The sequence below is a fragment of the Marmota monax genome, unplaced genomic scaffold (assembly GCF_021218885.2).
Source record: "Marmota monax isolate L192 unplaced genomic scaffold, Marmota_monax_Labrador192_F-V1.1 WCK01_AAM20220418_F8-fsc00030, whole genome shotgun sequence".
NCBI lineage: Eukaryota > Metazoa > Chordata > Mammalia > Rodentia > Sciuridae > Marmota > Marmota monax.
The window spans coordinates 4,136,327-4,160,396 of record NW_026691988.1 but is presented as its reverse complement, the minus strand read 5'-3'; the positions used below and the strand labels follow the sequence as shown (position 1 = coordinate 4,160,396).

At 39.1% G+C, this 24,070-nt stretch overlaps 1 protein-coding gene across 1 annotated transcript; it reads left to right on the top strand.

Annotated features, from left to right (window-relative positions):
• Positions 1-20,633: 20,633 nt before the first annotated feature.
• Positions 20,634-23,857, top strand: Ccn2 (cellular communication network factor 2). Its single transcript, XM_046448500.2, has 5 exons — positions 20,634-20,937; positions 21,092-21,314; positions 21,507-21,758; positions 21,889-22,100; positions 22,474-23,857. The coding sequence occupies exons 1-5, from the start codon at positions 20,875-20,877 to the stop codon at positions 22,768-22,770; spliced, it is 1,047 nt and encodes a 348-aa protein (XP_046304456.1). The 5' UTR covers positions 20,634-20,874; the 3' UTR covers positions 22,771-23,857.
• The last annotated feature ends 213 nt before the right edge of the window (positions 23,858-24,070 follow it).

The window sequence follows — 24,070 nt, the reverse complement described above, 5'->3', positions numbered from 1 at the left end:
TTTAAATAAAAGAAAAAAATGATCATAAGGCAGTTTAGAAGTGGTTTCTTTGTTTTATGGGACTTCCGTACAAATAAAAATAAACTGTCACTTGACAGTTTCCTATCTGATCTTCTCCTTCACTACTCTCCAGCTTCCTGAAGATAAAACCCCAAGATTTAAAACTCTAGAGGCCAAATTTAGCAGACATGGTAATTAGAAACCCCATTTAAAGTGTATTCATTTGATAGGACAAATACTGTGACTTTTTTTTTTGGGGGGGGGGGGTGCTGGGGATTGAACCAGGCCTTGTGTGTGTGAGGCAAGCACTTTACCAACTGAGCTATATCCCCAGTCCCCCTTGGCTTTTATTTTAAGAGAAATATAAAGCTTAAAACCCCATTTTTGCTGCATTTATATGCAAGAAAAATCTAGTTCACAAATGGAAATACTAAATGATAGGATCTAGTGTGTATCATGTTTAAAGTTTTAATTATTGTTTGTTTCATATTTTACCTTTTTTCAGATTAGGAAGTCAAGTCCTGTTCATTACTTCTTCTTTTTACTACCTGAAACCAAAGTACATGATGTTACTTTCACAAAAGCTAAAAAGAGAACTCTTATTCCTAAATTAACTAGTTGTATGTTGAAAGTGGAAATTATATTTTTTTCTATTTAGACTTACCCATATAATAATATCTGCTAGCATCTATATATATAGAACTTTTTAACCATATATGTCAACTCTGACTTAATAAATTAACCCAATAAAATTTATATGTTAAACACTTCTAACTTCCTTTTGGGTGGGAGGAGGTGGAACTTTGACCTTATTTTTTATTTTTACTTTTTAGTTGTAGATGGACACAATATCTTTGTTTTATTTGTTTGTTTGTTTGTTTGCTTTTATGTGGTGCTGAGGATCAAACCCAGAGCCTCACGCATGCAAGGCAAGCACTCAACCACTGAGCCAAAACCCCAGCCCTGTATTTTTTTTTAATCTTTGTTTAAATATAAGCATTGAAAATCAGTCCACAAATAAAATAGTTCAAAATTAAAAGAAAAAGAGTCACCAATTTCAGGGAATTTTCAGTTTGCTTTCAATTTAATGTGCTAAGTCTTTTGTGTATTCACTCACAAAACATTGACTCTACATTGTTTTACCCATTCATCTTCCAATCCAGTTATGGTTCTACTGCTTGTTTGACAATAATCTCCTACCTTTATAACACTCGGTTACAGGATCCTCTATCTTATAATGTTCTCAATGAAAGTGACTCCACTACCCATATACATAAATAAATACAGCACATTAAAAAAAAAGCTATTTACCTAAGCAAATCTGCAGAATTTAGGAGCACTGCAGCACAAAGTTTAAGTTCATATGTAACTCCTAATATTCTCATTTTGGGTCACAGAGAAGCTAGATGTGAGAAAAGAGACTTACTGAGTCTGCCAAGTTCTGCTATAAGACTCAGGTACTTTCCAACTTTTGTGACTGAGAGAATTTCCAAGAGTTATATGGAGTAGAAAATACTTCTACATGATAGAGAAAAGGCATGCTATATATTGCTGCAAGCTAAGTTCAGTTTATGCCGATTCATACTTAACTAAGATTCTAAGCATTCTGCTAGGGTCATGGAGACAAGAAAGATAACTTCAAGCTGAGGCTAAGGAATTTCTAGGGAAAATAATACACTCCAAAAATCTCCTCATGAGACAAAAACTCATTTGTGCTAAGACCAACTAGTCTCCCCTCTCGTTTTATATTTTACTTCTCTTCCAAATAGCATTGTGAGGACCAAATGGCATCATTGCTATCACCCAAAGCGAGATATGTGAACTTGTTTCTAACCACCAACTGCCTAGAAGCACTTGTCCCACTTTTGTCTTACATAAAAATTTTGTGTATAATCAAAAAGTTCTGCAGGAGACTGAAAAACTCATAATCAAATAAATTAGGAAATGGTGGCACATTCCACTGTATTTGTTACAAACAATGTTGCTCAGTTCTTGGAAAATATTTTAAAACTAATCAGTCACCATTTCTAACCTAAAAATACTTCACCTAATCATGACTTATTCGCTCTGGAAGTACAAATTATAAAAATTTTTTGAGTGTTAGCCAATTTTAAATAGAAAGTTCTTTATTAACTTAAATTTTGAATAAACATCATGCCTTTATTAACATAATTATTTTAAATTAGGCTTTTTAAATGTAGGTGTCTCTAAGTAGCTTAATGGAAAAATAATAAGGTGGTAGCATTTATGCTGGTTTAAAGGAAAGTATTATATACATTACACAACTGCTATAATTTCTTCCAAGTAAATTTAACCAGGAAAAATTATAAATCTTTCCTATTATACAACAAAAAAATATGCTCTATTGAGGCAAAAGTTACTAAACAAATTAAAACAAAAAATATTCCTAAGTTCAACCTTTTTCATAATTTCGTGAAATTTTAACTTAGTATCATGATCTTATGTCTATATTGTGTGTTACAAACTGAGTGATTTTCCCTTTTTCAGAATCATATATTCATTCATTTATGTAACAAGAAGTAGGTATTTAAATGCTTTTTTCCTTTTTATAGACCATATGACCTGACAAACATTGATAGGCCACCAAATACTCTTTGCTCTACAAAAAGTGATATGGTATTTGGAAAATCTATGGAATTTACGTTAGATCTGGTGAGAATCCTGGCCTCACCATTTATTAGTTCTGAAATGTATAAAAGATGCATAAATGATGTCTGCAGGCCCTACCTCCATTTCTTAAAAGGGAGTAATTTTATAAGGTGCAGGATTAGCTGAAGATTTGACGTAAGCTTATGTAATCAGTCTAGCACAGGCCATCAATTAATGGTGACACTAAAGGTTGAGCATCCTTATCCAAAGTGTGTAGAATGAGAATTATTTCAGATTTCAGATTTTTTTCAGATCTTAGAATATTTTCATATATGAAATGAGATATCTGGGTATAGGACTCAAGTTGAAACACAAAATTCATTTGTTTTATATACACCTTATGCACAAATCTAGAGGTAATTTTATGCAATATTTTTTAACAATTTGATGCAAGAAACAGTTTCATAATATGGAACTCTCCATACTCTTACAGTGTCATGTCAATGCTCAAAAAGTTTCAGATTTTAGAACATTTCGAGTTTTGTATTTTGGATTTCTGGATTAGAGATGTTCAACCTGTATTACCATTCACATAGGTGAGGATCACCCTTGTAGACTGTGGGGAGATCTATACTATGGCAACTCCCCTCTTCCTCCAGTGTCCTTAGATCCCTAAAGGAAAACAGTGTGAATGGATAATGAGGCCATCCACAGAATTCCCCACAGCTGTTTCCTGGACTGCACACTGGTGTGCTGGGAAAGTAGCCAGAAATGGGAGACGGGTGGTCAGAAGGGCTGCCTGCAGCAGTACTCACAAAACTGAGTCTCTGACATCCGCCTATCTCTGTGTCTTCTGAAATGGGTAGTTAAATGTCCTCAACTAACCAGTGTTTGAACTGAATGATCTCTAAGGTCCCCGCTTCCCTGCTGTTCTCACAGTCCATGTATAGTGCAAAGGTTGTCTAGAAAGTTCCACTAAAAATAATCAACATGTGGTAACTTTTCCACAATAAAAAATTATATACCTACACAATAAGAATAGTTCATTAATGATAGTATGCATTCCCTCTTTATTTTACATTGCATTTTTGTGAATTTTCAAGTTTTACCTCTTTTGAACTCATCTTTTGTTTCCAAACTGTTGTAAGTCTAGAGGTTTTTCTCAGTTAATTTTCAGAACACAATACTTAAATGTCAAGTGGTCAGTTCAAAGCCACATATCTGACAACACCATGATTAAAGATTATATTTGTTCTACAAACACTCAAAACATAATTATCGAGTGACATCTAAAAACAAAGAACTGGGCTTGACACTAGGGACACAGAGATGAATGGCTTAATTCTACTCTTAGGGAGCCCCATCTGGTAAGTCATCAAGACAAATCACCACATGGTTAAAGAAAGGCTAAGAAGGATAAACACTTAAGCAGTCTGGAGAGCTACAAGAAAACGGTGATCCAGGAGCTGAGAGCTGGAAAATGGGTAAGAGTTTGCCAGCGTGCCCAAAAGCACAGAGATAGGACATTCTTGCTAAAAATCACCATCAGACTGAATCTTCACATTAATTCAGCATCTATCGAATGCACCCTTCATTGAGTGAATAGATAAATGAAAGAATGTTCGAGACAGCCAAGCAATGCCTTTAGCTTTGCTGGTTCTTCAACATTAAAATTTTTATTAAAATTTTTATGAAAATTAATATTTTCAATATTTTAGACTTATTGGATGCCCACTTTGTACAAAGCACATATTAGGAGTCATGAGAAACCATAAAAAGAAGAAATATAATCTATGACCCCAAGAAGATGCAATAATTCAACATATATTTATTGAGCTTTGTATTTTTTCCATATGAATGGAACTTTACCAGTTATGGAAAGAAAAAAAAATAGCAGATACTATTTCTTAAAGCAAGAAGAGAAATAGAAGCATAACAGAAATTTAGGCATTGCTAGTTCTTAGTGTGAAGACCTCTTAATTTTCCCCTAAAAAATCAGTAAATGACATCTTTACGTTTGCTAAGCCCTGAAAACTATTATAAAGCTATCTTTCATTTATGTGTACATATACATGTACATACATATATCCCAATGACTGAAGGACTGAAAATGAATCAATATATTCAATATTATAATAAAAGAAAGAAAGAAGTTGGAATTGGGATTTTGGATCCTACACCACAGTCTTTAATTTTTTATCTTCTTTAATCTTTCCAACTCATCCCCATATCCACTCAGGTTAAATTAGTGCATCTATTCTCTTCCATATAAGACACAGAATTCCCAAAATCAAGATTGCTGCCATTCTTAAGGTCTGGAATTCCCGTGCTGTTCCTCTCTTCCTCATCCTTTAACCCAGTTTGGGTCCACGAAGAAAGCCAGGCCAGGTGTTTTGAGGTTACTTCTTCCTCACCACTCAGGGGACATCTAGGGCTCCATCCCTCTGTGCCAACTTGGTGGATCACCACCCATTCAACTGGCCCTTGAGCAGGAACTATCAAGGCTCAAGGCGTATGGCTCCACCATAATCTTTTCCTCAAGATCCACAAAGCTTCCCATTTCAGGGTCATGGCATTATACTATTAAACCAGTCTTTCAGAGTTTCCAGTGTCCTATAGTTCCCAAGTCATACAACTATGAGGGACACTGGTTTATTTTTCATCCATATATGTCTTGCTTCTGTGAACAGATCATAACTTCCTTCTAAGCAAGAACAGTTATCCTTTTATATCCCTCCATATTTAACACAATGTCAGGAATACACCAAATGCTTAAAATAATTGTTTATTTCACTGAGAGTAAACAACAATAAATGACTAACTTTTAATTTGGACATGTTAATAGATTTATTAGCCTGAGAGTTTCACACTAAAATATTCTTGTGACTAAAGTTAGGCAATTTTGATAACTGTATTAACTTTTTAAGTTCCATTCAGCCAGTTCAGCAGTTTTTCCTGACCACCTATTAATACCACTCTCCAATCTTGTAGAGAATTATTTACTGTAGTAAAAGTATGTGCTAAGTAATATAAACTCTGTATTCTCTAGTATTCTGAAAAATATAAACTTTTCAGGTATGACTACATAAACCTCAGAAATTTTACTCATATAATCAATAAATACAAAATACTTACCCATGGATTGATATAAATATGCTATAACATTAATTATCATGGTTTCTGAGACCTTGGTTATTATGTAATTTTATCTAAATTTGGAACATTTATAGACTATTTTGAAGTTCAAGTTAGTTCCCAAACTTTGCATAAGGTATTCATTCAGTGGTGGATTTGTTTGTATTCAATGCTGTGTAAGAGGTATTCACAAATACTCAGAAGTCAACTTCCAAGAAATACCTTAAATTACCTAGAAATTTTAAATGAACAGCAATTTTCCCATAAACTCCCCTATGATCTTTGATATCTTTAAACCAAAGGAATGTCTATGCCCATTCCCTTCAGAGTTTTAAACCATTCAAAAAGCCTTTACTTTAAAATGCTATAAAAAGGTTATCATTTTCTATATATTCCACTGTTTTTTAAAAGGAACTTGGAAACACTGCTGTATCCTAAAGCTATGATGGAATTAGAAATAAACAATGAAATAAACACATATCTACATCAAGTATTTACATCAGAAAATATTAACATAAAAGTAAAATGCTATTTCTCTCACATTGGTGAATCTTATCAGATAGGATTATTTATGATACAACATCCAGAAATCATTTCTTCTAAAGATGAGGGGATATCCCAGCTCATAACACTGATAAGTTAAGAAATGGAGCTATCTTTAGGCAAGGCTTGATATAGCCCCAAGAGCCCAGGTTTTCTCTTTGTCTTTGCTCTGTATTTCGCTAAGGTACCTTCACTCTTGGACACCATACATTCGTTTCCTACAACACAAATGTTCCAAAAATGCCCACAGCATCCCCAAATCTCATATCCTTATAACATATCTCCCTCTATTGCTTATCAGGTGGCCTACCCTGATCAGATGGGGCTCCAAGGCCACACAGGTACATGTGAGTGTATATACGTATGTATGTGTACACACATGTGTACGGGTATGTATGTCTACAGATCTTTTTTTCAACACATGGTTTCAGGGACACAGTAAAATAAACTTGGAGATAAAGACTAGATTTTTTTTTTAAGAAAATAGAAAAAAATAGATTTTTAAATGTCAGGATATCAACATATAGTAAGAATGAAAGTGTTTTTACAAATTTTGTTATACTGTATGTGTGTGTATACATGTGAGTGTATATGCACTTGACCAAATATAAAACAAGTTTCCAACTACAGTCTAAAATTTAATTGGTGTAAACATCTCTGACAGCTCCTCCAAATACTAGAAGAGCAATGTAAACAAGTTATAAAGACTGGACAAAGTATGATAAATTTATAATCTACTTAAACAGACCAAAGCAATGTAGAAGGTGTAAGACGAGGTGTAGGGAAGGGTAGTGGGTAGTGATGGACAAGACTGGAGAATCCAGGTACCAGATGAATGGTTATATCTGATGAGCAATGAAAACCACATGAAAGTTTTAAGCAGGTACATAAGCATTTTAAGCACTTCGAATTGACAGATTCTTCAGGCAGCAGTGGACAGAATAAAATGGAGAAGGCAATAATACACATCAAAACACCAGTTAATAACAGGAAGATCAACACAGGGCCAGACATTGAGGGAATATGTTGGGAAGATACTTTGAGAAGTAGAGTCCAGAGAGCTTTATAACTGATTAAATATAGGGAGTAAAAGAGAAAAATGAGAAGATAATGCACAGGCTTTGGTGTGGAGTAACTGGAAATCTGTGGTTCCAAACACTAAAAGTCTGTGCATAGAAGGGTCACAGTCTCAGGGAGAGGGGAGATGAACTCAGTTTTGAATATGCTTACTTTAAGATCTGTGCAGGACATTCCAGTTAATGTCCTGTTCACAGCATGAATGAACTCAGAACAGTTTCTGGTCATGATCCAAAGAACAGAGAAACATCAACACCACAGTTAAGAACAGGACCAGGGACAAAAGAGTAAGGGTCATCCACATCAAAGGGGTAGGCAGAGGGAAATGAGTCTGCAAAAGAGACCAAAGGACATGGTCAAAGAGATGGGGAACAGGATTCAACTACCAAATTCACATAGAATGTGATGGACATCATTATCCAAAGTACATGCATAAAGACATGAATTGGTGTGAACATACTTTATATACAACCAGAGATATGAAAAATTGTACTGTATATATGTAATAAGAATTGTAATGCTTTCCACTATCATATATATTTTAAAAATCAATTAAAATTTTTAAAAAAGAAATAAGATATATGAGAACTGAGAACAATACACTGGATTTGGAAATGAAGAAGTTATTTGGTGATATTTTCAGTGCAATTGGTTGGATGGCAAGTTAAAAATTGAGCATTTATAGTCAAAAAATACAGAGCAGTGTGTGTGTGTGTGTTGTTGTGTGTGTGAGGATGTGTTTTAAGAGACTCGGTGTGAAAAAGCAGCAGCTAGAGGAATGTGTGAGACAAAGGGAACATTTCTTTGTTGAGCTGTTTTTCTTTTATAGAATGTAGACACGTTTATATGTTAAAAAGAAGAAACCAAGAGGGGAAAATTAGTTAAAACACAGTAGAAAGGGGGAAAAAAAGAATCTGATTCTACGGGAGATTGAAGGAAGCTGGATCCAAAGCACAAGTGGAGGTTTGCCTGAACTGGCACTGCCCAGCAGATCTTTCTGCAGTGATAGAAAGGCTCTCCAAATCATTCAATATGATAATCCCTAGGTATACTCAGCTGGTACAACTCAATTTTTCATTCTGATTGATTTAAACTTAAATAGCCACATTGGCCAGTGGCTAAAAAAATAAAATGAATACTCCAATTCTACAGGAGCAAATAAGAGGCTAAGATCCACCCATCCTAGGGAAGATGGCTAGTGTTGTTAGTGCTTGCCAATCTGAGGCAAGAGGAAGGCTGATTCACTGAAAGAAAAGCCACAGGGTAGGAGACTCAAGGAGAGCAGTAAGGTTTAAAAGGAATTCATATAACTAACCAGAACAAAATAAAAGCATAACTTACAGAACTGAGGACCCAGCTGAGACGGAAGGCTGCAGACATAGGGTCTGTGGTGCAGAAACAAATCAGACAGGAGGTAGCTTTAAAAAAGCTTGAGAAGCTCAGTCCCAGAGGTGCTAAGAGCTAAGAGCCTGATGACATAGAACACTGTGCCACGGCCTGAGAAGGAGCAAAGCTATGTGTTCAGGAGAAAGAAGGGAAGCAAGAGCTCCAAGCCTCAGTCAGGTCAGAGAGTTGATATAAAAGGTAGTGACCAAGAGATCAGTGAAGCATAAGTGAGTTTCCAGGGGATGGAGCAATTGTATTCAGTGGCAAGTCCTGATTGGCTTAAAAGGAGCAGGCCACAGGAATTAAGAATGAATTTTTAGGATTGTTCTGGTGATTACTGGGGTAACCCAAGGTGACAGCTGGGGTGTGAGTAGTGGAGATTAGAGAGCTGGACAGAAAGATGGATATATAATAAGATATCAGCTTGTGTTATTATGGAGGCTGGGAAGTCCCACAATCCATCTTCTGCAAGCTGGAGACCCAAAAAAAAGCCAATGATATAATTCAAAGGCCTGAGAACCAGACAACTCATGGTACAGATTCCCAATAGGGTTTGAAAGCCCTGGATCCAGGAGGGCCCAGGGCAGAGGTAGATCCATGTTCCAGCTCAAGCAGTCAGACATAGAGAGGACAGAGCAATCTTTGTCTACCTTTTTAATCTATTCAGACCCTCAGTGGATTACAGGATGCCTACGCACATTAAATGGGATGATCTTCTTTACTCAGTCCACCAATTCAAATGCTGATCTCTTCTTGATACAGTTTTTCAGACACTCCCAGAAATAACTTGTAATTCAATAGCTAGGAATTCTGTGACCCAGTCCAGTTATCTAATATTAACCATCACAGGGTGCTATGGAAGAAGGTGAGCCAGGTATGAAGCCCTCAAAAAATAAATTGTTGGTGTGCTGCCAACAGTTAGGGAAGAGACATGTGAGGAAATTTCATAAGAAAAAGAATCCTTAGGATGTGGTTTCTTCAGAACACTACAGCAACTGGGGAAGCAGGAAGGGGAAAAAGAATGTGCCTAGTGCAGTATCAAGTGAGGATGATCAGAAGGCCCTGAGGAAGGACTGCTGAGAAGCAGAAAGCAAGCAAGCTGATCAACCATGTACAAAGAAAATCACCTCACACTGATAGGGGACAGTCAGACGTGAGCGGTGTGAACGTGAGGCCAAGGGAATTAACTCTATAATATGCGTCCACTGTGCTGACTCCCACATGATTTCTTTTCCAAGAAGCAATTTACTTGCAGCCCAACCTGGTTGAAGTGAACAGAATATGTCACATTTCTCAGCAAACTACCTATTATCTGCAGGAATAAATGCAGGCCTGAAATAATGTTGATAAAAGGAAACCAAGTTACCCTGAAGGGGGAGACTTTGGTGACCATTTCCACAGACCAGAACACAGAACTCAGGGAGACAAGGAAAATTCTTCCCAAGAATCCAATTAGAGACAGTCAGTATAGGCCAAAGTGACCTAGAGCTGTTGTGGCAATGGAGATTTGAAAGTCTTATGTCATCCTGCTGCCAGTCAAAAGTCAAGAGGTGGACCTGGGTGGGACTTTCTGGAAACTTCTCTGGGGTCCCCAGTAAAACTGGAGGCAGGAGAAGTACACTGTCCCTCTCCTCTCTGAAAGGACTCATTTTCTCCCTTGAAGTGTCCCTTTTTCCCCCTTGCCCATCCCTTCTAATAAACTCACTGCCTGTTACTCTGAGCAATATGTCCGAAATCTTCCTGACCTGATTGCAAGAATCAGGGTTGAAAGGCGGGCGGGCAGGGTGGGGGGTGGGGGTGTCTTCATGCCGCATCATTTTCCCAGAAGGCCCCAACCCAGTAAGAATATCAGGGACGTATTCTGTTGGTACCGTAATCAAACTGCCTATTTTTTGAAATCCTCCTAGTTTCTCTAGGACTTTTCTTGTGCTTTACTTTCTTCAGAAAGGTAGAGGATATGACCATGTTTCTGGTTATCATTAGTATTATAAAATTAGGTAATGGCTTTTGCAGCTATTAAATACAACTGTATTATTCAAAGTGATGTTTTCATTTCCACTTATCAGTTCTTCCCATTTTGGAATTATCTTATGTAGCAATTGGATTTCATAAGGTTAAATATCCCCATATGTACAGAATGGGTTCAAAGTCATTCATACCATGAGGCTGTCACTGTGACATCATTGTATCCAAACCAAGCTCATCCTCATTTTATATAGACTTTCCCACTTTCTTTCTCTCCGCCTCCTCATTCTTTCACTTCATGATTTTAACAGCAGAAACTAGAAACTTCCTTTTGCTCCCTTCTGCAGTGCCAACACTGCCCATACTCTCCCTCTCCCTCTCTCTTCCCACGCCCCTCCTCCATGTTGCAGAGACTTTTTCCTGGGCATCGCTTTTGTAACTATCTCAAAATAATTAAATCTAAGATTGAAGTGGCCTCATTTGCTATTTTACCATAAATATTTGTATTCTCCCATGGGTATTAACAGAATCTATTTAGATGATTTAGAGATGAACGTTTTTTAATAACTAGCACCAAAATCACCTAAACTGTATGCTTTGCTGCTTTCAAGAAGTTATACTCCCCCCTGTGGCAATCTGATGACAAAAAATAAAAAATAAAAAAACAGAAAAAGGGCATCCTAAAGACAGAATTACATGTCATAAATCATTAGCAAGTTAAACAACAAGGGCATGGGTCTTGCTAGGGAAAGAAAAAAAAAGATGTCATATGACCTGTCACAACATTCTTTCAATGTAATCTGCATAAATTATGAATCTGAAAGCTACCGAGCTACCGGTTGATATTTGGCAAATGTGCTAATGCAGAAATTGAGTATCTGAGATAAACTAAAAGAAAAATCTTTAAGGAACATTGAGTGCTTATTCTGTGATAAGCATTGTTCTAAGTTTTTTTTTTTAACAAGATTTTTGTATTTAATCCTTTAAATTGTCAAAACAATGTTATGAAATCTTAGGAAGTGGGTGCTATTATTATCTTAAAGTTAAGAGAAACCAACGAGGCTTAGAGAGACTTAGTGGTTTGCTTAATGTCACACACTGAATAATATGTATAAACAGTGAAACAGGGGGAAAAAAAGATCTCTCCTGAAATAGTGAGAAAGAGAAATGCAAATCCAGCAAATTCAATGTTCAGATCCATCCTATCTTGTTATCTTACAGATCATTTGAACTCAAAGATTAAAATTTGGCCTTGCTAAATCTAAATTGGTGGCTAATTTTATCAACTGCTTTTAAACTAAAGAATGAACTATAAGTCATACAATTTCATAATAGAATCTCAAACTAGAATTGTTTTTAAAATCTTATTTAATGAAACATAAGTCAAGTTTAGTAAGGCTTTATTCTCCAAATTTTAAAAAGAAATGTAAACACTGAAAAAGTTTTGTTTGGTTTGTTTTTGTTTTTTAATGATCTATTGGTATCTTTTTCCATTCTCTTTGCCTTTGTGAGCCTATCTTGGTTGAATACTGGACTGCCTGAAAGAGTAAAACAGTAGCATTTTGCTATCACCTCACTGCTAGGACAACTGGGGAACCCCTAGCAGAATGACCCCAGCAACACATCTCCAAAGGCTGCCAGGTGACTGCCTCTCAATGCCTTTGGCTCATTCCTGCTGCCTTGTGGTCTCCTGCCCTCACATGCAGTCTAAGAATTCCCCTCATCCTTGGCACTTACTGTAGACAAAATGGCTTCCAGATGGCCATGGCTGCTTAACATAAGGTCATTTTCCTTTACTGGGAAGTTGGATGTGATGCATGAAAAATATAGAAGTTTTGAGTTCTTGAGTCCGCTTTATATTAAGGTCAGGTTTCAGTGAGGAAAATGAGAACACATGAGAGGCAGAAGCAGTACTCCCATGCTGTGGTCCCCCTTCTGACAGCTACTTCAGAAGCTGGTCAGGAAAAATCTGCTTGACTGGTAAAGGGAGAAGCATGTCTGGAAAGCTGTCAGATCCAACAGGGGATACTTTGGCTGTGGCCATGCCCAGCCTCACTGCAAAGTCAGATAGGTTCAAAGTCTATCTGAAGCTGGACTGGGAGTCTGCTTACTTACTTACCCGGCTGAAAGCAAGCAGTTGGAGCCTCAGGAATCAGCTATTTATGGAAAAAGAAGGGCAAAATACCTTAATAGAACTGACATAGAGACATTGAAATGATGAAAATGCTGTAAAACATTCATTTGGACAAAAGAAGCATCCATCATCTAACATGAGAAATAGCTTGATGGTGAAATATTCCCAGACTTTAGTAAGTCCATAGCTATATGAAACTTTATGCTATAGTAGTCAACTTTCACACACACGCATGAGTCAGTAAGAAAGCCTGCCATTCCTAGACAACACTCCCAAGCCCTACCATGTGTGCTTATGACATAGATCACATTCCATTAACAACATGAAACAAGTCATGATTCAATTCAAACCAAACCATTCCAGGCCTGAAAGAGAGATGAGGAAATCTAAAAGCCTGAATACGGAGTACACCCAGTTTAAAGAAAAGTGCATCTTCAATAAGGACAAATCCATAAAATAAACACCATGTCAATAACAAACAGGAACGTGTTTGTTAAAAGGACACTCATGAAAAACTTAGGTTTATAGTAGATATTGCCTCAGTGTTGACAGCCTGTCCTACAATGTCATGATATTTATTCATAAGGGTAGCTTATCAGTGAATGATGCAATTATTCAAGAAGACTTTTATGAAGTCTGTGGTTGGTCCCAGTCTCAGCCTAAACAAGACTACACAGCTCGAGACACTGAAACTTTTCGGTGTGGGCTGAAGCTGATGTCACAGCAGTGCACGCCCTGATACGAACATTCCCAAGGCATCATCTTGATTCATTTTTTTTTTCCTTTTTTAGCTATTTATAAGTTCACTAGTGGATAAAAAGCAACACATCTGTCTGCATAGCAAAATCATAAAATCTTAATTGCTGAGAAATACAAAACCTAAAAAAAAACATCAGGGACACAGGCTTATTATTGACACACTAAATTTTTATTAGTGTAGCTTCTACACTAATAAAAAAAAATTCTCTAAGCCCAAGTATCTCTCTTAATTCAGGTCAGTAAACATTATCTTTCTAGTTCATGTTTATCACAGACCACAACATAAAGCGCCTATTAGCTGAGGGTTGTTTTATATGCCTTACTTTTGGAGTTTAAGAAGACCTGAGATTAAAGTGTTCTTAAGGACATACAATGTTCAGAGACAACCATCTAGAGAGTATGGGGAAGAGCAGTGAAGTTTGGAAGGAAAAGCAAGGGTGTTCTTTTTAGAAGAACCAAATTCAAATTCACACATCCCTATTCCATCTCTAACCACATTTACATTATGTTAGCATTCCTGGACCTCAATGTCTCACCTACAAAATGGAAAGAATAATATCTCATGAGGTTGTTCTGAAGGTAAGATGGTGCCTGTAAAGGGCTCTGTAAATTTAAAATTTCCACATAAACTGCAGGGTGACAGAAACAACATCAGGTTTCTATTCCATGCACTCAGACAGAGCTCTAAGGGGAATTCCTGTTAAACTGATCAGATAAAATCAGCACTGTGCATTCTAATGTCAAAGTTAAAAAAAAAAATTAGTTCACTTTTACTTCAAACTTGATGATTTTGAGAGTTTAGAATGTGATCTTCTTCCTCATACATGGTGAAAACTTTGATCTGGGAGATTAAATATTTTCTCAAAAATCCTGACTCATGTGTTCAGATTTAAATACATGATTTCAATTGGCACAGCTATTTAAAAATTCACACATAGGAAGATAGCAACTCTTTAGAAAACTTGAACTACTTAGTTTTCAGTGTTCTTAAATATATTAGCAATGGATTTGCCTGTAACTTGAAAATTTACTTGTCACCATCATGGTAGCACAGTTCACACTACAAAATGAAATGTAAGAAAACTGTCACCCAAAGGTAAGACAAGTGTAAAGGTCTGTGGCACCATGTAAAGCAAAAGGCACTGGTGTGGCGTCTGAGAAATACAAAACCTAAAGAAAACGTCAGAGACACAGGCTTATTATTGACACACTAAATTTTTATTAGTGTAGCTTCTACAATTTTCACTCAAGAAGCAAAAGACTATTTAGAGTCTCCCTAACCTTCTCCCCACAAAAACAAATGAAAATTATATAATGGAAATGAAGGGAGTAGATGCTATCCGGTGATGAGAAGCTGGATAGGGAGCTTCTTTTACGTATTCTGAAAACTATGAAACAGAAAGTACCGTGCTGTGTTCCCATCATACTTAAGGGATGTAAGAAGTACAAGACAAAGTTCCATTTGTTAAATACCTTTATCAGTTCTGAGCATCTAATCTAAAAAATGAAAAAGCAGAATTTCATTTTCCCTGAGCTCTCATCTAGTTTCAATGCTTCCAAATTCCTGTGAAATTGGGAGATGTTATCAAGTCAGACTGTGATGAGTTTAATGTCCCCCCAACCCAACACTCTAAACTCGAACTATGGAAGACTGAACCCAGGGGTGCTCTGTCACTGAGATAGACCCCCAGCTACATTTTATTTTTATTTTTATTTTCAAACAGGGTCTTGCTAAGTCATTTAGACCTCAGACTTGCAATTTTCCTGCCTCAGCCTTCAGAGTAGCTGGTATTATAGGCCTGCACCACCATGCCCAACTGTGATGGGTTTTTAAAATCAATCTGAGTATGACTTGGTCTAAAGGGCAAGAAGGAGACCCCAATGAAGAATGAAAGAGGTCTGAGGATGTAGCTCAGTGTTAGAGTGCTTGCCTAGCATGTGAGATGTAAGAGGCCTTGAGTTCATTCTACAGTACCACCTAAAAGAAAAAAGAAAAGAGAAGGATGATTTCAAAACACTAATATCTTAAAAGAAATTGCTTACATACATGTTGTCTCCTTGAGTTGCATGATAACTGTGAGCAGGTGGGAAATTTGGGGCTCAGAGAAGATAAGTGCCTTATCTAAGTCCACATGGCACGCAAATGTCAGGTATGGAACTCACACCCCCAGCCTCTTAGCCTTCCCTCCAGTCTATTTCTAATGGTTTTCAAAAAAGTATTCCAGGGAGCCCTGGAGTCCTTAGAAGGGGACTCAGGTGTCCTGGCTGGAGGTGGGAGCACATTTGCAAGGATAAATTATGGACCTGTCTTATGGTCCCCACATCCCTACCCTCAGCCAAATCCCTAGGGACATCATGTAATTTTTTTACACCAGTCCTTTTAAAATGTATCCTTTCATTTATTTGCATTCTTTGGTATAAACTATCTAGTCTTAATTCTCTCCTCCTATTGAAGAGTCTCCCCAAACAACACATTTTTAAAAAATGACCTTCTCTCTTTCATGCCCATTAAATGACACCTACACATAGGCATACACATCAACTTGAGTATCATCAAGGACACTCTGAACATTCAGTTTGATTGAAAGTGTTGTAAGCACTCCTGGTTGCTAAACTGTAATGCGTCTGTTTCCAACTGCCAAGGGAAGCCTCTGAGACCACCAGGACGGATCTTAGGAACACCTGTGCTCCCTGGCACCTCCTCCCATTAACAAAAGCTGAACAGAGACAGCATGAATCCTAAGTCAACTAACAGAACAAATTAAACCAACAAAATAAGTGAAACAAATGGTAAGCTGTAGGAAATATCTTATTATAAAACAAAGCTTCCTTTCTCATTCCTCTAGCCCCCAACTCCACCCACAAGCAAGGTATGGGGCAGGCAAACATAAAACACAAACCACACAGAGCAGCCTTGATGGCTCAAATACCTTGACAAATACCTTTGCAACAGAAAATATCCTAAGAAACTTAGAATAACTAATTATAAGGAAGAAAAAGCAGGAGGGTAATGAATATAATTTAGATAGCAAACATCCGTCGTCCTTCCTTCCCGCCTCTGAACTCCCTGGGCTGATGGCCTCTCCTTAACCTTCATCTTCAGCAAATAAAAGGTCATGTAAACCAAGCTAGGGTTCCTGAAGATTTTAGAATAATATTTATTACTATTTTTCAAAAAGCCTTTGGCATAATTTTTTTGGGGGGAGGGTTGGAATGCATTTATACGATTGAACTTGAGGCATGCTAGAAACATCGGAAGCCCACTCCCAGCCCACCCTGAGGACAAATCGCTCATTGTCCAGATGCCCTTACATGGCCAGACTTCCTATAAGTCTGACAGCTCAGTGTATGCATTGCGTACAGGTTTTGGCTCTGAGTCACATTCCTCCAGTATGTTTCCCTGGGAGCTTTGATTTCCGCTTTGAGGGCTGGCACTAACTCCTGCTTGCTCTTATAAGAAAATGTCTACAACTAAAAGTTGAAAATGTGCAAGATTCCTTCTTTAAGTACACAAACACTCCAAGTCTGGCCACTTTCCTGTAGTCCTGCCAGGTTTTCTCTCTGTCTGATATCTGATCAAGTAACCTTTTTTTTTTTTAATGGACAGCATGCCTTTATTTTATCTGCTTATTTTTATGTGGTGCTGAGGATCGAACCCAGTGCCTCATATGTGCAAGGCAAGCGCACTGCCACTGAGCTACAGCCCCAGCCCAAGTAACCTTTTTTTAGGGAGAGAACACAAAAAAAGCATAAGGGAAGGAATGTAGTACATCCACAGCAGAATATCTTACAAGATTTAGCTTAGTGACATGCACCAACCATGCCCTAGTAGACACACACACATACCTTATATAGTTTGGTAAACGACTCAGTGGCCAGTTTAGTGAATTCCTCATTTTACTGGGGTTGGGGAGTGGGGTACTTTCTAAAAAAGCATCTGCTACTAAATACTTGGCTTACAAGTCAAAATTAGTGCATCTTCACCATTTTGCACCGAAATTCAAAGAGCTTTTTCTCTCCCATTCTGACCTACTGTCACTCAAAAGGGTTGGGATAAGTCAGAGTTGGACGAAGTTATAAGAAGCCACTATTTCCACTTTACCGCCCAGGCGCACACAAACATTTGCTGAGTCATTTATAATAGTGCAAGAATTCAGATGCCATGGCATGAATTGAGGACGGAGTGTCCGCCTTTCCCTCTGAGTTTCCTGGCACCCAATGGTCTGTAACACAATAAAAACATACTTTCTAGTCTGTGAATGTCGTGAGTGTCTTCTCTCATTCTTTCTCTCTCTAGGTGTGTGTGCGTCTGTCTCTCTGTGACTTTCTTAATAATGATCTCTTCTATCAACGCTTTTCAGATGAATTTTGATCATAAAGCCTCAATCTATATTTTATTCTGAAATTTCACATGTTCTCTACATTTCAATATACATAGTTTCTCTTAGCCAGTATTAAATAAGTCCGAAGCTCACTACAGACTTATTGAGACTTTGAGAGGTAACTTGAATTTTGTAGTAAAACCAAATTTTTTATAATGTCTTGACATTTTTAACAATGGTGCAGAATGGTAACATACTTAGGTGTGTAGAGAGAGAATTAAGAAAAATAAAAATAAGAAAATTAGTATCAATTCCTTGAGAATTTTAATCTCAAGAATTTTAATCTATTTAACTCTCATTGAACCCTAAAAAATTAAAAAATTTTTACTACCTTCATTTTGTAAAGGGAAACTTGGAACTATAGCTCCTTGTTGTGACTTCTCTCAGACTAGTGAATGACAGGTCCAAGAATACCACCCAAGTCACCCACCTATAACCCAGTCCAGCAACTTATCCCATTCATAAATGAGTCTCCTGCTGTGTGCATGAAACTACTGGAGGTGGCTCTCAGACTCTCCTGAGGTTTCAAATATTCCCCAACTGCTTTCCCATCTCCCTTATACTGCAAGCTAGAGAGCTCACCACAAAGCCCACATCCCATGTTAGGTGAGGCTACAGCTTCACATCCCTCCCTTTCCCCCCATCCACCCCACCTTTCCAACCATTAGTGGTACATATAATTGGGGGTTTAGGCCTTGAAAGATTTCACTGTGGCTTCCCACATATTTCAAACTTTTAAAATCATCCACAAGGGAAGAAAAAGTTGGGGGCCAAGTTGCCTTTAATACACATGTGGCTATTAGCATAACTTGGAATGTTCCTTCTTTAAATAGGAACTAGCAGGCCTCTTCTCTTTGAGGAATGCTTGGAAAGAACATTAAATGACAATGATGAAAATTCTTCCTGAGCTTCAGAGGCCCCTTGCTGGCCATTCACACTGTTGACATGCAACTGCACTATACAACATGTGGCTTGCTTAACAAGGTAATTGAGCACAGATGATGTGGTATGTGCTCAAGTTGAAGTGCCCTCCCCCAACCAACCCTTGGCTATTTTTCAATAGAATGAAGTGAAACAAAAAAAAAAAAAAATGGCCAGTTTAAACAGGCTGCTTTCAAATTATAATTCTATTATGTGTTGTTTCTAAAGTATGTCTTTGCATCAGAAACAGAATATAGGTGTACTTAACCTTACACCTATATTCTGAAGCATCATCAACTGGAAGAAATCCACTCATTGGTAACACCAATGTGAAGTGATATGGCAGGGCCCCAGAATCACACTCTTTACATAAAATGGTAATTGGAACTATTAACAAAAAAGCCAGGAGACAAAATAAACTCTAAATGAATACACAGTTAATTGGATCCTTACTGAAGCTAAGCAGCAATATCAAGAAACAGAGATAAGTATATACTGGTCAAATTTGACATCTGCATACAACAGAAGAAATAAGACTTATTCCTTCTATAATTTTACCTTGCTGCATTAGGCCACGCTCTATTAGAGGTCACAATCACTTAGTCACAGATGTGAGGGGAGTCACTAAAAATATATTATTCACTGACAGTTTATAACCAGACACAAGAGGGGTCAGTGTTCTTGTTACATAGTCAATTTTCTTGCTTCTAGACAAACCAAGTCCAACTCACATTTGAAGATTACAGGTTTTAGTGTAAGTAAAATCATTCCTTCTCCAAGACTTCAGCACAGCTGTGTTTAAGATGCCCCAAATGAACTCCAAGCTTCTGGCTGGCCTCCTCCTGTCTGCTTCTCTCACCTCCCATCCCTTCCTAACACTCAGAGCTTCTACCTACCCAACACATAATCTTTCTCTAACATAACAATAGACCCATTTTTCTGGAAATACCCATGCCCATCAACCCCTTTCCCTCTCTATCTCCCACTAAAAAAAAAAAAAAAAAAATACTTCTGCATGTATTAAGAGAAAATCTCCCCCATGAACTTGCATCCTTACTCAGACCCCTGGCTTTGTTCTTCTTGTCTGGCTGTGGGCCACCAAACTGTTATCTAGAGTTACAAAGGATCAAATTCCTCTATTTTAAATAAAGAATTCAGGGTTTTGCAGGTAGGCAACTTGGGGATTTCAAATGATTAGAAGCAACTTTCTGCTCTCTATAGAGTTTCAAGAGCCTACAGCCTCTTAAACATAAATCATTATTTTAAAAAAAACCAGCAAAAAAAAAAAAAGAAAGAAAACTTTTGAATTTTTTTTTTAGGAATCACTGGTGTTTACTTTTTCAGTTACCTACCTTCTAAAAAGGATTTATATTAGTGGATAGGATAGGGCAAATTTCTTAAGCACAGCAAAGGCATAAAAATAACAGCCCTTGTGTTTTTAAATGATATACAAGTCAGGAGTGGTGCGAAAAGGATCGGGAAAAAAATCCTATTTGGGGCTGGAAATACTTTTTTTTTTTTTTTTTCTGGTGAGCTGAAGTGTGCCAGCTTTTTCAGACGGAGGAATGCTGAGTGTCAAGGGGTCAGGATCAATCCGGTGTGAGTTGATGAGGCAGGAAGGTGGGGAGGAATGCGAGGAATGTCCCTGTTTGTGTAGGACTCCATTCAGCTCATTGGCGAGCCGGGCCGTCCTGAGCGTATAAAAGCCTCGGGCCGCCCGCCCCAATCTCACACAACAACTCTTCCCCACTGAGAGGAGGCAGCCAGTGCAACTCCAACCTCAGGAGACCCACCGCCTCCAACCCGACGGCAGCCACCCCGGCCGACAGCTCCAGAGACCACAGCCGGCGCGTCCAGGCACCCACCTGCGCTCCGAGCTCGCTCCCGGCTCCGGCCCACCGCGCCCCTCGCCGTCGCCTCGCATAGCGTCCTGCCGCCCGCTCCGATCGCAGCGCCCTGACCATGGCCGCCGCTGTGGGACCGGTCCGCTTCGCCTTCGTGCTCCTCCTCGCCCTGTGCAGCCGGGTAAGCACCGGGAGTCCCTGCCGCGGCTGCTGGGGAGGGCGTCGGACGGCTGGGTAGGGAAGGATGGAGGGAGGAGGGCCGGCCCCACGGCGCCGAGGGCGTGCGCACCCAGCGAGCGAGAAAGCACCGGCTGACCGCCCCTTTCTCCCTGCAGCCGGCCACCGGCCAGGACTGCGGTGGGCAGTGCCAATGCGGGACAGCGCCGGCGCCTCGCTGCCCGGCCGGCGTGAGCCTTGTGCTGGACGGCTGCGGCTGCTGCCGCGTCTGCGCTAAGCAGCTGGGCGAACTGTGCACCGAACGCGACCCCTGCGACCCGCACAAGGGCCTCTTCTGTGACTTTGGTTCCCCAGCCAACCGCAAGATTGGCGTGTGCACCGGTAAGATCCGCAGCCCCCGCCCCTTTCCTCGACCGCGGATAGTGGACTTTCCTTAACTCCCACCCGCCTACTGGAAAAAGAAACCGCTCCAACCCAGTCTTTTCTGCAGCCCTGATGGGCTTACTGTTAGAGCACCTGGAGCTGAAGCCTGACCTCTCACCTCCATTGCTTTTTCCCCCTGGCTCTCTGCAGCCAAAGATGGTGCCCCATGCGTCTTCGGCGGGACTGTGTACAGGAGTGGAGAGTCCTTCCAGAGCAGCTGCAAGTACCAGTGCACTTGCCTAGATGGAGCGGTGGGCTGCGTGCCCCTGTGCAGTATGGATGTTCGCCTGCCCAGCCCTGACTGCCCCTTCCCGAGAAGGGTCAAGCTGCCTGGGAAGTGCTGTGAGGAATGGGTGTGTGATGAGCCCAAGGACCACACCGTGGTTGGCCCTGCCTTGGCTGGTGAGTTGAATCTTCCTCTAAGTCAGTGTTGTCATTCTCCTCCAGGGCTGAGTGCTGACAATGCCAAGAAAAGGGGGAAATTGTCTTATCCGGGCATTTTACCTTGTGTTTGTGTGCTCTACTTTCACAGCCTACCGTCTGGAAGACACCTTTGGCCCAGACCCAACTATGATGCGAGCCAACTGCCTGGTCCAGACCACAGAGTGGAGCGCCTGTTCCAAGACCTGTGGGATGGGCATCTCCACCCGGGTTACCAATGACAACGCCTTCTGCAGGCTAGAGAAGCAGAGTCGCCTCTGCATGGTCAGGCCTTGTGAAGCTGACCTAGAAGAGAACATCAAGGTTTGTTTTCTGTTCCTGTTAGCTCATTTTCATGGAATGACAGTGAATGGGACCAAAGTTAGGTCTCTTGCCACCCTTGTTATTATAGATCTGTTATCTCCAAAAATATCTAACCATGGAGCTGTTTGGCTGGAATAAGAGATTGAGTAATAGGAGCCACCAGTTTTCCACTACAAAATCCTCCCCAGTGTTAGTTAATTCAAGACATTCCAAAAGACTCCATGACTATTTTTGGAAAACTGGCAAATGGAACTCAAAGTTTCTGTCCTCAAATATAAACACAAGTTCAGACAACTTAAGGCTAGAACACAGGGTTGAGGAAAGCCACTCTTCCTGTAGTAATGATGTTTCTTCTCTTCCTTGTCTTCCATAGAAGGGCAAAAAGTGCATCCGTACCCCCAAAATCTCCAAGCCTGTCAAGTTTGAGCTTTCTGGCTGCACCAGTGTGAAGACATACAGGGCCAAATTCTGTGGTGTGTGCACAGATGGTCGATGCTGCACCCCTCACAGAACCACCACCCTGCCTGTGGAGTTCAAGTGTCCTGATGGTGAGATCATGAAGAAGAGCATGATGTTCATCAAGACCTGTGCCTGCCATTACAACTGCCCTGGAGACAATGACATCTTTGAGTCACTATACTACAGGAAGATGTATGGAGACATGGCATAAAGCCAGAGAGTGAGAGACATGAACTCATTCGACTGTAACTTGAACTGATTCACATCTCATTTTTATGTAAAATGATTTCAGTAGCACAAGTTAATTTAAATCTGTTTTACTAAGTGGGGGAGAAAAATTCCCACCAAATTCAAAATATTGTGCCATGTCATACAAATAGTCTCTCAACCCCAGACACTGGTTTGAAGAAAGTTAAGACTTGACAGTAGGACTGCAGTAGCACACAGTGCCTGAATGTACACTAAAGGGTGGCTTCAGGAGAAGTGGAGACACCAGTAGGAAGCCTAGTACCATCAGATTGCATCTTAAAGTTGTAATGTGCCTGCAACTTGGAGTGTAATTGAGAAGGAAAATTTTAGCATACTTGCTGATCTGCCTGTAGCTCCAGCAACAGCTAGGATCTGCATTCTCCAGCCATTGTGAGGCTGAGTCAAGTTGTTCTTTAAGTCAGAACAGCAGATTCAGCCCCGACATTCTGATTCAAATGACAGTGTTTAGGAATCAGAAAACTGTCTATTAGACTGGACAGCTTGGGGCAAGTTAATTTGCCTGTAACAAGCCAGATTTTTTTATTGATACTGTAAATATTGTGGATATATATATTATATATATATATATTTGTACAGTTATCTAAGTTAATTTAAAGTTGTTCGTGCCTTTTTGTTTTTGTTTTAATGCTTTGATATTTCAAATGTTAGTCTCAAGTTCTGAACACCATAGGTAGGACGTGAAGCTTATCTGATAATTCAAAGCCTGAAATGAATATTCAAGTGGAAATTGTAATCAGTTAGAGTGGCAGTCCATCAAAACAGATGGTTTGCTGAAGGTGAGGTAGCAATGTCCTTGGAAATCTGGTTTCTAGACAGGAAATGTGGTAGCCTCACTTTCAGTGACCAATGGCCTTTATTGGAAAATGACTGGCTCTATATAATTCTATAGGTCAGTTTTCCACCTAGAAGCATTTGTTTCTATTTTGACTATGACTGTTTTTTGGACAGTTTATTTGTTGAGAGTGTGACCAAAAGTTACATGTTTGCACCTTTCCAGTTAAAAATAAAGTATATATTTTTTCTACAAAGGACTTGGCTCTTGGTTTACTCTTGGAAATGGTTCTGAATTTTCTTGAGTATAAATGGGCAATTTTGGTTTATCTTAAGATAACAAAATTATCCAAAAATTTTCTAAATACCTTTTATCACATATAGTAATAAATTGGTTAATCAATAGAATTGTGAATAAAAATACTTCAGACTCAGTCAGGTTTCACAGGCTCGCAGTTACACACATCATA